Source organism: Cololabis saira, chromosome 21 (assembly GCF_033807715.1).
Source record: "Cololabis saira isolate AMF1-May2022 chromosome 21, fColSai1.1, whole genome shotgun sequence".
Classification (NCBI taxonomy): domain Eukaryota; kingdom Metazoa; phylum Chordata; class Actinopteri; order Beloniformes; family Belonidae; genus Cololabis; species Cololabis saira.
This window is the reverse complement of record NC_084607.1, coordinates 4,028,672-4,044,661: the sequence shown is the minus strand read 5'-3', so window position 1 is coordinate 4,044,661 and position 15,990 is coordinate 4,028,672. Positions and strand designations below refer to the sequence as shown.

Below are 15,990 nucleotides of genomic sequence, written 5' to 3'. Positions count from 1 at the left end.
CACCCTTGGATCACAAAGGGATTAAAAAATGCTTGTAAAAAGAAAAATACACTTTATAGAGAATTTATTAAGCAGAGAACCAAAGAGGCAGAAAATAAATATAAAAAATATAAAAACAAGCTAACAACTATTATAAGAACATCCAAGAAAGAATACTATCATAAAATATTAGATGATAATAAAGACAACGTTAAAGGTATGTGGAAAATTCTAAATAGCATTATAAAAAATGGTTCAAGATATGAGGGTTATCCGAGATACTTTATGATAGACAATACCGAGAAATATGACATGAATGAGGTGGTTAATTGTTTTAATAAATTCTTTGTTAATGTTGGGTCTGAGGTGGCTAAAAGTATCCCTGATTCAGGAACATCAGAGGAACTATGTGGTGGTCTCATAGAAAGAAATCTTAACTCCATGTTCCTTACAGCAGTAGAGGAGAGAGAGATTATTGAAACTGTCTTAAAACTCAAAAACAAAAAATCAACCGACTGTGACGATATTGATATGACTATTGTAAAGAATGTAATTGAAGGAATTTCGAAACCACTAACGTACATCTGTAATTTATCATTTCAAACCGGTACATTTCCAAATAAAATGAAAATAGCCAAGGTCATTCCATTGCATAAGACTGGGAACAAACACCTCTTTACAAACTACAGACCTGTCTCATTACTCCCACAATTCTCCAAAATATTAGAAAAACTGTTCAATAACCGGCTAGATAAATTCTTGGACAAATACAAATTACTCAATGAAAGTCAATATGGATTCAGATCAAACAGATCAACATCACTGGCATTAACAGAGTCAATAGAGGAAATAACTAATTCATTGGACCAAAAACTGTACACAATTGGAATATTCATAGATATAAAAAAAGCTTTTGACACAATAAACCACAACATTTTACTCATGAAATTAGAGAGGTATGGTATCAGGGGAAGGGTATTGGACTGGATGAGGAGTTATCTGACTGACAGGAAACAGTTTGTCAAGCTGGGTGATTTGTTCTCAACATGTTTGGGCATTCCTTGTGGCGTCCCCCAGGGGTCAGTGTTAGGCCCAAAATTATTCATTCTATGCAAGGTGTCAAACATGTTAAAACTGGTTTTATTTGCAGATGATACCAATATTTTTTGTTCCGGCAGTGACCTACAACTTCTAATACATGACATTAACACTGAATTGATTAAATTAAAACTGTGGTTTGATATAAATAAATTAGCATTAAATTTGGGTAAAACAAAAATAATCCTGTTTGGGAATTGCAGAAATGATAAACAACTACAGATTCAACTGGATGGGATGAACATTAGCAGAGTTAATGAAATCAAATTCCTAGGGGTGACAATAGATGACCAAATCAACTGGAAACCACATATCAAACATATACAATCCAAAGTATCAAGAAGCATAGCAGTATTAAATAAAGCAAAACAGGTCCTGGATCATAAATCACTCCGTATTCTCTAATGTTCAATAGTTCTTCCATATATAAGTTACTGTGCAGAGGTTTGGGGCAATAATTACACCAGTACAATAAACTTAAACTTAAACTTAAACTTTATTTATTTGTATAGCGCCAAATCATACAATATAAAATGCAACACATGGTGCTTTACATGCAGAATAAAATAACAATAAAAAACACAATTTAAAACATTCCATACGACCCCACCCCCCACGCGTACACACACACTCACTCACACTCATATACCTGTGCACACACTCACACGCCCACACCCACACACACACACACACAATAAGTGGACTGGTGACATGGCTTAGCACTAACGATCCAGGTGAGGAAAACACTACCTATGGGTGGCCGTCCACACCGAGAGGCATCACCGACCACGACCACCAGAAGCATCCCCACAGAGACCCCCCCAACCCGGACAGACCGGGGCAGACCCCACACAGAAGGTGGAGCCCCCCCCCAGCTACCCAGGCCTGAGGGATCCCCATGACGACACCCCCATGGGCGGAGCAGGCACACCTCCCAGTGTGGACGACCCCCCTGAGGAAACACTGGAGCTAAAAACTAAAAGATTAAAAGAAAGTAAAAAATGCCTAAAAGTGTAAAATTTTAGAGAAATATATATAAAACTTAAGATGAATAATAAATAATTAAATGATAAATGATTAAAGTTTTAGAGATGATAAAAGAGCTAAAGAAGTACACACAATACATAGCTAAAAACACTAGGTAAATGAGATCAGATAAAAGCCAAACTAAAAAGGTGTGTCTTGAGCCTCCTTTTAAAAATATCAACATTCTCTGCGGCCCTGAGGTTCTCTGGCAGGCTGTTCCATAAAGAGGGGCCATAATGGCTGAATGCAGCCTCACCGTGGGTTTTGGTCGCGGTTCGGGGAATGGTTAAAAGGCCGGTACCAGAGGACCTCAGGGTCCGTGAGGGTTGATACAGTAAAAGCAGATCAGATAAATAAGATGGCCCAAGACCGTTAAGACACTTAAAAACCAGTAAAAGAACCTTAAAATCAATCCTGAAACGGACGGGGAGCCAATGCAGCGATTTTAAAATAGGTGTAATGTGCTCCCGCCCTCTGGTCCTCGTCAGCACGCGAGCGGCTGAGTTCTGTAATAGCTGTAAGTTCTTAATACTCTTTTTAGGAAGACCAGAGAGCAGGGCATTACAATAATCTAAACGACTAGAGATAAAAGCATGCATCAGCACCTCCGTGCTGGCCTGAGAGAGAAACGGGCGGACTCTGGCTATGTTCTTAAGATGGTAAAAACCTATTTTCGTGATATTCTTTATGTGTGGAATAAAAGTGAGCTCAGAGTCAAAAATAACACCCAGGTTCTTTCTTTACACGTTGCGAAGGTTTAAAATCTTGTAGTTTTGGTAAAAGTTTCTCTCTCCGGCCTTCAGGACCAATAACTAAAACCTCTGTTTTGTCCTGGTTGAGCTGTAGGAAATTATCTGCCATCCATGACTTAATATCTAAAATACAGTTAAAAAGGGCATCAAGTGGCCCTGTGTCATCAGGAGACACGGCGATGTACAGCTGTGTGTCGTCAGCGTAACTGTGGAAGCTGATGCCGTGTCTCCTGATGACGTCCCCCAAGGGAAGCATGTAAAGGTTAAAAAGAAGCGGACCTAAAATTGACCCTTGGGGGACCCCACACTTAATTTCATGCATTCTGGAGGAACATGTATCCAAACTTACAAAGAAAGATCGATCTGTGAGATAGGAGCGGAACCAGTTAAAAACAGTACCAGAGAGGCCCACCAGGTGCTTCAGTCTGTTTAATAAAATGTGATGGTCTACTGTATCGAAGGCGGCACTAAGATCCAGTAGAACCAAGACTGTCAGTTTGCGGTTATCTAAATTGCACCTGATGTCATTTAAAATCTTTAAAAGGGCTGTCTCGGTGCTGTGGTTCATCCTAAAGCCAGACTGAAATTTCTCTGAAATATTGTTTCTTATTAAAAAATAATTTACTTGGTTAAAAACCAGCTTTTCTAAAATCTTACTTAAAAAGGGTAAGTTGGATACAGGTCTGTAGTTATTAAAAATGCTGTGATCTAAATTACTCTTCTTCAGAAGGGGCTTCACCACCGCCATTTTAAAGGCGGCAGGGAAGACACCCGTCTGAAGAGAGTAATTTACTATATTTAAAATATGTTCCTCAAAGAATTCATAAAATGTCTTTAAAAGTGATGTGGGAATGGGATCTAAAAGGCAGGTTGTTGGGTTTACTGGGAGAAAACTCGACCAAGTGTCCTCGCATCAACCAGGGCAAAACTCTCCAGTGTTTCCTCGGGTAAAAGCAACTGTCCAGATGTGTTAAAAATGACATTTTGATGTGGTAAAAGACTGGACCTAATGTTGTCAATTTTACTTCTGAAGTGGTCTGCAAAATCCTCACAAAGATTGTCTGTTGGTGGTTGTGAGGAATTCTTAAAATGTACATTTGTTAAAAGATCGAAGGTGGAGAAAAGAAATTTAGAATTGTTTTTATTGTCTGTAATGAGTTTTGAGAAATGGGCAATTCTTGCCTGTTTGACGGTTTTATTGTAGGATTTGAGTTGTTCACGAAATATCTGATAATGTATTGTAAGTTTGCTTTTTCTCCACCTTCTCTCAGCACTCCTGCATTTTCTTTTTGATTTTTTGACTTCCTCAGTTCTCCATGGGGGTGTAGGCTTAGTTTTTATGGTTTAGATAAATCTTGCTCCACTGGCAGATTTTTCCACTTATTTCAAGTCAAAATTGACTTGAAACAGGTGAAAATTGTCAAATAAGTTATTTTTCTGGTGTTATTTTTCTGGTGATGACTCTAAATGTTGAAATAGCAGTAAAACCACATTCATTGATGAAATGACATAAGGGATGGAAAGGAGGGATGGCAGTTTTACAGGGGGGATGATTTGGACCGTTTTTATTTCAGGGGGGGATGATTTGGACTGTTTTTATTTCAGGGGGGGATGATTTGGACCGTTTTTTTTATTTCAGGGGGGATGCCATCCCCCCTCATCCCCCCTCATCCCCCCTCAACTCCAGTACTAAACCCAGGTGAACTCAGGTGAACTCGGGTGTGGGAACTCACTGCTCCCTCATCCTCTGCTGCAGCTTCTGCTTGGACATTGAGGCCTCGGCTTCTCCCTTCATCAGGTTTCTACGGTAACGATGCGTCATATCCACCCTGGCAGAGGGAAAAAAAACTGTTTTAAAACACGTTCAGACGTCCCAACCGCAGTGAAAAGGTTGGTCTGGTGGTGAAAGCGACTGACTGTTCCTCCTGCTCGTCATCCTCGTCCACCCAGGCAGGTTTCCTGGGCTGCTGACGAGCCTCGGCCTCGGCCTCCGACTCGTCACTCCCATCGTCTTCCAGCAGCAGCAGCGCTCCGGTCTGCTCCTCTTCCTCCTGCTAGGACACACAAAAACCTCAGGCTCAGAAATCCACCAAAATACCTTCCATGAATTTTATGACTGTAGTTCTGTAACATATTACTACTAGTATTATATTGAGATTCAACAGCAAGTATTGCAGCTAATGATGCTGTAAGGACCAATCAGCTCCCAGAATGCTGATAGAACTGAAACAGAAACATCGTGTGGGGTTTTAGTTTTTCCATTTTCGGTCTTGATCGGTTTTTAATTTTTTGGAATTTGGTTTTTAGCCTTTCAAATGTAACCCCAAGACAGTATATAAAGTAATCCATCTTGTTGTTCTGGGTCTCTGAAAAGCGTCTAGAGACAACATCTGTTGTATTAGACGCTATATAAATAAAATAAAAAAATAAAAAAAAATAAAATAAAAAAAAACGATCTTAAGGAATTAATACGAGAATCGATTTAGAAATGGATAATCGATTTTTTCAACACAGGCCTAGTTTTGATGGTAGACGTTTTTTCCCCCTTTTTACTTTAATATTTGTGTTTGTTTTGGATCATAACACAGATGATGGATTTAATTACTTAAATGTTTTTTCTTTTTTATTGCCTCCCCTTTTAACTTTTTATAATAGATATAAATGTATTACTTTTAGATCTCTCCTTCCAGACCGTCGCCCCGAGGCTCTGGACTGATCTCCCGCCGTCTCTACGTTCTCTGGACTCCATCGATGCTTTTAAGAACAAACTTAAAACCCACCTGTTTCTCCGAGACATTAGTGAGACGGGTTTTTTTTTATGACCACCATGTTGATTTTATGTTTTATTCTTGGAGCTTTTATCAGTATTGTCTTGTTTTTATCATATTTTTTACTTTTATTGTAGTGTTTTATTTGTGTTATCATTGATGTTTTATTTTTTGTGAAGCACCTTGTGACATTCCGTTGTCTGTGAAAGGTGCTATAGAAATAAAAATGTACTTACTTACATTACTTATGTGTCAAAAAAAATAATGGCCTGGTCAATCAGATTTCTACCTGTTGGTACAATTGTATCCAACACCCAAGATGTCATATATAAATTACATCTATAATACGTCCAAATGTTTCAATTTTGTCCTGTTTGCAGATAACACAATCTTGCACAGCTGCTGGATTTAGTGGGAACAGAGTTAGACGTTTAAATTCTTAAATGTAATCGTAAAGTCAATAAAATGGTTAGAATCTAGATAGATAAAATAGAAACAGAAAGAGTTTACGAGAATACATTTTTGGGAGTGGTCATTGACCATAAACTTAGTTGGAAACCGCATAATGATTATATCAAAAAGAAAATGTCTAAGTGTATTGATATTTTGTATAAAGCAAAAGAATTTCTCAATACAAATGCATTACAAATACTGTATCATTCTCTCATAATTACGTACTGTGTGGAGATTTGGGGGAATTCATACAAAACAATTATAAATCCAATTATCTTGCTCCAAAAGAGAGTAAAGATCAACATAGCTGATTATCGGGAACCAACAAATAAATTATTTATTAATTGTCAGATGCTCAAATTTAATGAACTTGTTGAGTTTAAAATATCACTGTGGATGTACAAAGCTTATAATAATCTGTTACGATACTGTATCCAGAAGTGTATATGAACGGAGAGGAAGCTGTTTGTTCACAAAAACAAAGAACAGAACTGATATCAAACATACATCTGTTTCAGTTTATGGGCTTAATCTGTGGAATGTTTTGGAAATGGAAATTAAAGAGTGCAGTACATACCAAATATAAAAAAAAATATTGAAGAACAAGATGCTCCTTAAGTCTGATCATATTGATCATAGTGTTTATCTAAGTGTCAGAACTTAAACAGATTATAGGTCTATGCAGTATTTTGAATGTTTTCAATATACAAAAAGTATATGAAATGTTTTTCTTTTTTATTGATTTATATATCATATATTATATCATATATATATATATATATTACTGCTCTGTATCTGTTTATGTAGGATCTGACAAAAATTGATTATAAAAGGGTAATAACCTAAGCTTCAGCCTAAACCTTTTCAGTCTTGTTTTGTTTATATATTTTTGGTCTAATGCAATATCATCATTAACTTCATGTTTATTTGTTTTCTTTCATATCTTTTGTATTTGAATTCTTAATTTGGAAATGATCGAAATGAACAAACACACAGGTAGAAACATGTTTTTTCCTTCCCTTTAAATTGCTTTACCCTTTCACGAGTTTATTTTTTCTTTGAGATTTTTCTTTCATATATATGCCAGGTTAATTAATTGTTGTTTGTTTGTTTGTTGTTCAGATGTAAACTAGGAATGGGTGATATTTTACCGTTCTCAAAATTCCCCACGGTAAGAATTTGTATCTCGTGGTAAAAATGATAAATTCCTGTTGATGACGTTTTTGTGTAAAACTGATTTATGGTTCTGTGTTAAATCCACACACAACGGGAGGGAGGGAGGGAGGGAGGGAGGAAGGAAGGACATGAGAAAGGAAGGACATGAGAAAGGAAGGAAGGAAGGACATGAGAAAGGAAGGAAGGAAGGACATGAGAAAGGAAGTAAGGAAGGACATGAGAAAGGAAGTAAGGAAGGAAGGAAGGACATGAGAAAGGAAGGAAGGAAGGAAGGACATGAGAAAGGAAGGAAGAAAGAAAGAAAGAAAGAAAGAAAGAAAGAAAGAAAGAAAGAAAGAAAGAAAGAAAGAAAGAAAGAAAGAAAGAAAGAAAGAAAGAAAGAAAGAAAGAAAGAAAGAAAGAAAGAAAGAAAGAAAGAAAGAAAAAGGATAAATTCTTTTTTGCAGTTTTGCAGTACAGATGTAACTCATTTAATTGGTTTTTATTTATTCAATTTAATTGGTGTAGTTTAGTAGTATTTAGTATCTTTAGAGCAGTGTTTTGGCTCCAAAGACTGAATGTGGTGATAGATTTAAGGTTACAAAGGTGGAGTTGAATTGGTATTTAATCTTCATTTTTATTGTTATCGGGATAAATGCCAGAAATTATCGTGATACATTTTTTAGTCCATACCGCCCATCCCTAAGGTAAACGGGTTATTGTATTTATCCACAACATGGACATTGATGCTGATTTCTGAGCTCAGGCGCCCCCTAGTGGCCACGGCGGTCGGTGCATCTGCGTCGCTGACGAAATATTTTTTATTTAAGTTACAAATATTGGGGAAATGGTCTGTAAGCAGGGCCGAATTAATTGAAATACGTGATAAATTGTCGCAGTTTGCCCTCAGGCGTAAATTAATCCGCCAGCAGCGGACGAACGTTAAATCGCCAGATTTTTCCACGGAGTTTGGTGCAGCAGTGATGTGAGCTCACCTCCTCCACGAGTCTCTCCAGCAGCTCGTCTTCTGCTCCGAACACCAGCGACTCCAGCCGCCTCACGGATCCGTCCTCCTCCCCCAGAACCGCCAGCTGCTCGGCGTTCTTCTGCCGTTTCTGGACCTCGGTCTCCGGGTCCATCTTCACCTTTCTGGCTTTCTTCTTCCTCGGTTCTGTGGGCTTTTCATCCGGCAGCTTGATCACGTCCTCCATGTCTCCGCCGAAAAGGAAATTTAATGAGGTGAAAACTCAAAGTTTTCAGAAAGTCCTCACACCTTGTTGCAGCAAGAGTTACAAACACATGGGTGATTTTCTTCTTCAGTGGAATCACAAGCTTCCGGAAACAACAGGGAGAGAAATAAAAGCGCCCTCTGGCGTTCAAAGCGGGAACTGCAGCCCCGTGACTTTCAAAATAAGGGCCAATCCCAATTCTCCTTCACTCGCCCTTCTTTTCTCCACTCGCACTTCTTTTCTTCCCTAAGCCCTAAAAAAGAAGGGGGAGATTTTAGGGCACTTGAGATCTAGGGCACTTGGCCCAGGTGCCTGTCCCATTTCTCCCCCTACCCCTCGTTTTCATCCCTACCCTGATCAGGAAGCTGAGAGCCAAAAGCTGTTTTGATTTCAGCTGTAGCGCTGTTAATATGGCACGTATATTCCATATAAAAAAATGTGCACAGAAATATTTACAAAAAAAAAAGTTTGCAGTGTATGTGCTGCCACTGCTGATGAGGTGTCCTGTCCACCATTTTCTCTAAAAGGTTCAGGAACCTGTCCATGTGTTCTTCATATAGTTTTGTACTTGTGTGGGTTTACTCACTTGGAAATACTTTTAAATTGTCTAATAAAACTTGTTACACAACAGTTTTCTCTTCTGGGGTTTCTCAAAGTAAGGTAATGTCTCAAATTATAAACTGTACAACGAGATCCATCCATCCATCCATCCATTGTCCACCGCATTATCCGAGTCCGGGTCGCGGGGGCAGCAGTCGGAGCAGGGATCCCCAGACTTCCCTCTCCCCAGACACTTCCTCCAGCTCTTCCGGGGGGACTCCAAGGCGTTCCCAGGCCAGCCGATTGACGTAGTCACTCCAGCGTGTCCTGGGTCTTCCTCGGGGCCTCCTCCCGGTGGGACATGCCCGGAACACCTCACGAGGGAGGCGTCCAGGGGGCATCCTATACAGGTGCCCGAGCCCGCTCAGCTGGCTCCTCTCGATGTGGAGGAGCAGCGGCTCTACTCCGAGCTCCTCCCGGGTGACAGAGCTCCTCACCCTATCTCTAAGGGAGCGTCCAGCCACCCTGCGGAGGAAACTCATTTCGGCCGCTTGTATCCGGGATCCCGTTCTTTCGGTCATGACCCAGAGTTCATGACCATAGGTGAGGGTGGGAACGTAGATCGACCGGTAAACCGAGAGCTTTGCCTTTCGGCTCAGCTCCCTCTTCACCACGACGGACCGATACAATGACCGCATTACTGCGGCCGCCGCACCGATCCGCCTGTCGATCTCGCGCTCCGTTCTCCCCTCACTCGTGAACAAGATCCCAAGATACTTAAACTCCTCCACCTGAGGCAGGAACTCTCCCCCGACCTGGAGGGTGCAAGCCACCTTTTTCCGGTCGAGAACCATGGCCTCAGACTTAGAGGTGCTGATTCTCATCCCAGCTGCTTCACACTCGGCTGCAAACCGCCCCAGTGCATGCTGAAGGTCCTGGCTCGAGGGAGCCAACAAGACCACATCATCTGCAAAAAGCAGAGATGAAATCAAGTGCCTCCCGAACCGTACCCCCTCCGGCCCCTGGCTGCGCCTAGAAATTCTGTCCATAAAAATAATGAACAGAACCGGTGACAAAGGGCAGCCCTGCCGGAGTCCAACACGCACCGGGAACAGGTCTGACTTACTGCCGGCAAGGCGAACCAAGCTCCTGCTCCGTACAACGAGATCAATAGTAAAATAAGGATAGTGAGAGAATCTGCAGTAAAAAAGGCTTTATTTGCTATATTCAAATACAATTTTTAAAAAGAAAAAAGTAAACATTGCACGCAAAACAAAGAAAGGTGCTGTTCCATATAAAAAAATTTGCACAGAAATATGTACAACAAAAAAAGGTTTGCAGTGTATGTGCTGCTACTGCTGATGAGGTGTCTGGTCCATCATTTTCTCTAAAAGGTTCAGAAACCTGTCCATGTGTTCTTCATTCTTTTGACATCTTCTGTCTTCTTTGGCGGCCTCAGCTTGAAGGAAGTCCTGCATGGAGAGTTTCTTTTTTTGGGGGGATCGGGGGGAAAGTGGACCTGATGCCTGAAGCTTCCAGCTTCCTCTTCCAGCTGGTGAGGCAGCGCTTGAGGCCGATGTGCTGGCGTCTTCCAAAGTGTTCTGTGATAAAAAAAAAGATGGATACACATGTTGATTACACACATGACTGGACTATCATACACACCCACAACGTCATACCAGGTTAATTATCACTGTATAAATAAAATTTACCTCTGTGCTTTCCTCTGAATTTGTCAGAGAGGACACCGGTGAGGATGGAGGGTCGATTATGTTCTGAAAAGAAAATAACAGTTAGAGAACCACCGGTCGTAGCACAAGCTAGCTATAGGAAGAAGGACTGGGGAATAAGATTGTGCTTTTTTACTGCTAAACTTACCATGAGTATTTGCGAGGGATCTTCATAAGACGCCAACAAACATGGAGGCTGGATTGAAGGTCTGGACCCCAAAACCTCATGCATCTCTTTGTAGAAAGGCCATGAGGCTGCTGTGGCCTCCCCACTGTCTGTCTCGGAGCCGGTTTTAGGGGTTTTGAGGTCCTGCATAAGACACACACACACACACAATTTACAGAAGATTATTAATAAATACTTTACATGTATTTTTTTTTGTTAAGCATCATCTCTTCAGCAGATAATACATTTACAGATACATTTCATTACATTACTTACCATAACCATAACCATTGCTTACCTTATATATTTTTTTAAGATTTTCCAATTTTTTGCCAATTTGTGCTGTGGTCACCTTCCCCTCCAGTTCCAGCTCTTTGATGAGTTTCCTGTAACAGAAAACAGTGATGAATAGTAGTTATGCCATGGTTAAGGACCCCATCACAGATATTCTGCAAGCAGATAGCTAGATCACTCACTCCCAGTGGTTTAGCAGCATATTTCTTCTTTGTAAAATTCTCCTCGTTGGTAGTCCTAAAGCTTATTAGGTGTCGGACCTGATCCGGAGTCCCTGGAATGAAATGTGATTACTGCAATGCACAAACGTCCTCGTAAAAAAAAAACAACAAACAACAAAGAGAAAACGTTTGAACTATGATAACAAGGCAGCAAGCAACGTTATTACTTCGTAACCCCCCCCAAATAAAGTTGATGCCTTATAGTAATGTGAAATATCCAACAAATTTGTAGAAAATATGAGAGTTAACGAGTAGTTAATAGGACACGGCAATGTTATCTAGCCGACTCATCATGAACAGCCACATATTATCTTACGTTAACTCAGAATCAGAATCAGCTTTATTGGCCAGGTTCTAACATTGTCCAACAAGTAATTTGACTCCGGTAATTTCACTCTTTGGTATTAAAAATAAACAATAAACAATGTGGTATTTCTGTGTACTGTTAAAACATACAAAAGCACTGTGATTTTTTTAATTCCATGGGACATTATACTTACATTTGTGGGTTTCCTTTTCAATATCCTGCTCTTTGCGGGTCGCCATTTGACTAAAAAAAAACTGAAAAAAATGCTTGCTTGCTCAAAATCGAGACGAGTCTGCAAAGGATGTTTTCCTCGGTCGGCGAGCTTTATAAATAGACGCAGCCTACGGCGTAGCTTACGTAACCTACGGCGGAGTTTACGTAGGTTACGTAACCATATTCCGGCGCGATTTTAGCGAACAACGGACAAAAAAGGGATTATGTACATTCACTGAGTGAATATTATGAAAGTAAAATATTGGTTTGCGCCGAGAAATGTAATCAAAACGCATTTTTATGCAGAAACTAACTCAAAAATTGATTTTATTCCCAAAAAAACAAGAAATGTCCTCCATGTTTTTTTTTTTTGATTCAGTCCGCAAATGACGACGAAAAGCATTCTGGGAAATTTTCATACCCCCTCGCTCGCCAAGTCAGCATCTGAAATCCCTCGATTTGAAGGGGCTATTCTCAGCCCCTAGCCCTCGTTATGCCCCCTCCCCCTAGGTGAAAAGAGGAATTGGGACACCACTACCTTCACGGGAACATGCAAAAGTTAGGGTTAGTGAAGAAAACGAGGGCGAGGGGGAGTATTGGGACGCACCCTTCGTCTCATCCAGTGAAAACAAGCTCAGAGGTTTTATGACCAAGATAAGAGTGTGCGTGTGTGTGGGGGGGTTGGTGGGAGAGGATGAGAGGAGAAAAGCAATAAAATAAACAAACACACTTAAACTAATAAACACAGTTGTGACGGGATCAGCAGTCCGGCTCACAACGTAAAACTAAACTTGTGTTAAATAAGTTTCTCTGCCCAAACACAAACCAGCCTCTTATGTGGATCTTTGTAAGTGAAGAAAAACGTGGTTTGGTCTGGCCGGTCAGCGTTCCTTGGCGAACAAAGAGTGGTTACCAGTGTTGGGCAAGTTACATCCAAAATATAATACATTATATATTACTAGTTACTTTCATTTGAAAGTAATTAGTTACATTACAATATTACTATATCTGAATTGTAATGCGTTACACTACTTGTGTATTACTTTTGAGTTACTTTCAACAAAATAGCAAAAAAAGATAAATCTTGTCCCACTGGCAGATTTTTCTACTTATTTCAAGTGAAAATTTACTTGAAACAGGTGAAAATTGTCAAATAAGTTATTTTTCTGGTGTTATTTTTCTGGTGATGACTAAATGTTGAAATAGCAGTAAAACCACATTCATTGATGAAATGACATAAGGGATGGAAAGGAGGGATGGCAGTTTTACAGGGGGGATGATTTGGACCGTTTTTATTTCAGGGGGGATGATTTGGACCGTTTTTATTTCAGGGATGATTTGGACCGTTTTTATTTCAGGGGGGATGATTTGGACCGTTTTTATTTCAGGGGGGGATGATTTGGACTGTTTTTATTTCAGGGGGGATGATTTGGACCGTTTTTATTTCAGGGGGGATGATTTGGACCGTTTTTATTTCAGGGGGGATGATTTGGACCGTTTTTATTTCAGGGGGGGGTGATTTGGACTGTTTTTATTTCAGGGGGGATGATTTGGACCGTTTTTATTTCAGGGGGGATGATTTGGACCGTTTTTATTTCAGGGGGGATGATTTGGACCGTTTTTATTTCAGGGGGGGATGATTTGGACCGATTTGGACTTGTGTATTACTTTTGAGTTACTTTCAACAAAATAGCAAAAAAAGATAAATCTTGTCCCACTGGCAGATTTTTCTACTTATTTCAAGTGAAAATTTACTTGAAACAGGTGAAAATTGTCAAATAAGTTATTTTTCTGGTGTTATTTTTCTGGTGATGACTAAATGTTGAAATAGCAGTAAAACCACATTCATTGATGAAATGACATAAGGGATGGAAAGGAGGGATGGCAGTTTTACAGGGGGGATGATTTGGACCGTTTTTATTTCAGGGGGGATGATTTGGACCGTTTTTATTTCAGGGATGATTTGGACCGTTTTTATTTCAGGGGGGATGATTTGGACCGTTTTTATTTCAGGGGGGGATGATTTGGACTGTTTTTATTTCAGGGGGGATGATTTGGACCGTTTTTATTTCAGGGGGGATGATTTGGACCGTTTTTATTTCAGGGGGGATGATTTGGACCGTTTTTATTTCAGGGGGGGGTGATTTGGACTGTTTTTATTTCAGGGGGGATGATTTGGACCGTTTTTATTTCAGGGGGGATGATTTGGACCGTTTTTATTTCAGGGGGGATGATTTGGACCGTTTTTATTTCAGGGGGGGATGATTTGGACCGTTTTTATTTCAGGGGGGGGGTGATTTGGACCGTTTTAATTTCAGGGGGGGTGCCATCACATCACCCCTCATCCCCCCTCAACTCGAATACTGCTCACACGGAACTCAGAACTTCTTCATAAATAACTCCCAGAGAGAAAAAAAAACACCAGCAAGCTAACAAACAAACCAATAAAGCTCTCAGAGTTAACAAAACGAACCAGCAATCAACAACTCGCAGCTGTTTTAACCTCTCCTCCTGATGGGCTGCAGGTGTGGTTTAAGGCTGATTTATGGTTCCGCGTTACACCAACGCAGGCCATACGCCGTGGGTTACGCGAACTACTGCGTACCCTACGGCGAAAGCTCTGCGTCGATTTAACGCGGAACCATAGATCCGCTCTCACAGCGCGACTGACTGTGAGCCCGGCTCCTGCTCCTCGTCGCGCGCAGCTCCTCGCCGACTCCGCGCTCATATATATTTAATAAATGTATAAAGCCCATATATTAATAAAGCCTCACTTGGCCGAGCCCTAACGCTGAGACCATGGTAGATTTAAGTTACACGCGGACACGCCGCACTGTTGACTTTTCCCTGCCGGCTCTGCTCACTGAACAGTCCCCACACAAACAGTGTGCAGCGGCGCTACGTTCCGCCGCGCCGCGTTCCCAACGCTTTTTTCTGTTGTCGGGATGTCTCGCGGACGCGGTGTTGGTGAATTCTTTAAAAAACAACAGCTAAACGGGTTAAAATGCGTTGTAACGCGCGTTACTTAGATTGTAACGAGTAAAATATTACCGAAAATTTATTAGTAATGCGTTATATTACTGCGTTACAGCAAATAGTAATACATTACTGTAATTGCGTTACTTTTGTAACGCGTTACCCCCAACACTGGTGGTTACGCTCCGCAGGGGATCCTGATAAAGAGCAGATCTCTCTCTTCTGTTATCCGTGTGGATGAGGGGATGCAGCATGGGCACAGCAGCTGGGCCTCCTTCAGCTCCAGGTCGGTCCAAAGGCGTTCACGTCGAGGCATGCAGGGTACCTGGTTCGGCTCCTCTGGGGCTCGGAACATTCGTGGGTCACTCGTTGCAGCGCTCCAGACAGACGCTTCTTCGGTCACGATCATGGAGGAGGCCGGTCCGTAGCTAGTAGCTTTTCATGCTAAAATAGGAGTTGTGAGCTGGAAGAGAGGAGAGAAGGGAAGGGAAGAGAAGAGACCAAGAGAGGGGGGAGTCTGCTCTTTATAGGGGCCGAGGCTGCAAAATGCGGGCCCCCCTGCAGTTTGGGGTCCATTCTTCCTTATCATTAAAGGGCCGTCAATGCAAATCCTTCTTGGACTGAGTCATTATGATGGTTCCTTTGTTTCAACAATGCGGTCAGTTGTAAGGAAAATCAAGGCCGGTCTCAGAGTTAGGCCTCAGAGCTGGGCCTTAAAGTTCAAATTAACATAATCACATAGTTCACATGGGATTGTGGCCCATTAAAAAAAGTACATATTTGCCAATTAACATGTGTAACTTGAATTAAACATATTTTTTTCTCTTAAAAATAAAATAGATTTTATTTTATTTTTTCAAATGTTATCTTATTTTATTTCTCTACCAGCAGTTTCAATTTCCCCTTTTCTTTGTTAATTGTCTCAACACATTTTTTATACTAAATGAATATAAACACATCTTAACAATTGAACAGTTTTGCAGTTTCTCTTTCTTCCCCTCTAATAATCTTATGCCCCCACTTTCTGTTGTTCAGTGAGAGAACTGAGCTCTAACTTCTCCTGTCAGGACTTTAAATCTGGGC

General features: G+C 40.8%; 1 protein-coding gene across 2 annotated transcripts; it reads right to left on the bottom strand.

The window, feature by feature from the left end:
- Positions 1–1,579: 1,579 nt before the first annotated feature.
- LOC133422325 (U3 small nucleolar RNA-associated protein 18 homolog) lies at positions 1,580–8,562 on the bottom strand. Of its 2 annotated transcripts, none has more exons than XM_061712280.1 (3): positions 8,227–8,562; positions 4,773–4,906; positions 1,580–4,684 (listed from the first exon to the last, which is right to left on the bottom strand). In XM_061712280.1, exons 1-3 carry the CDS (start codon positions 8,440–8,442, stop codon positions 4,585–4,587), a joined length of 450 nt encoding a protein of 149 aa, XP_061568264.1. In that variant the 5' UTR covers positions 8,443–8,562; the 3' UTR covers positions 1,580–4,584. The 2 variants fall into 2 exon arrangements, with proteins under 2 accessions (XP_061568264.1, XP_061568263.1); XM_061712279.1 differs by having other exon boundaries at positions 1,581–4,684; positions 4,773–4,909.
- Positions 8,563–15,990: the final 7,428 nt, after the last annotated feature.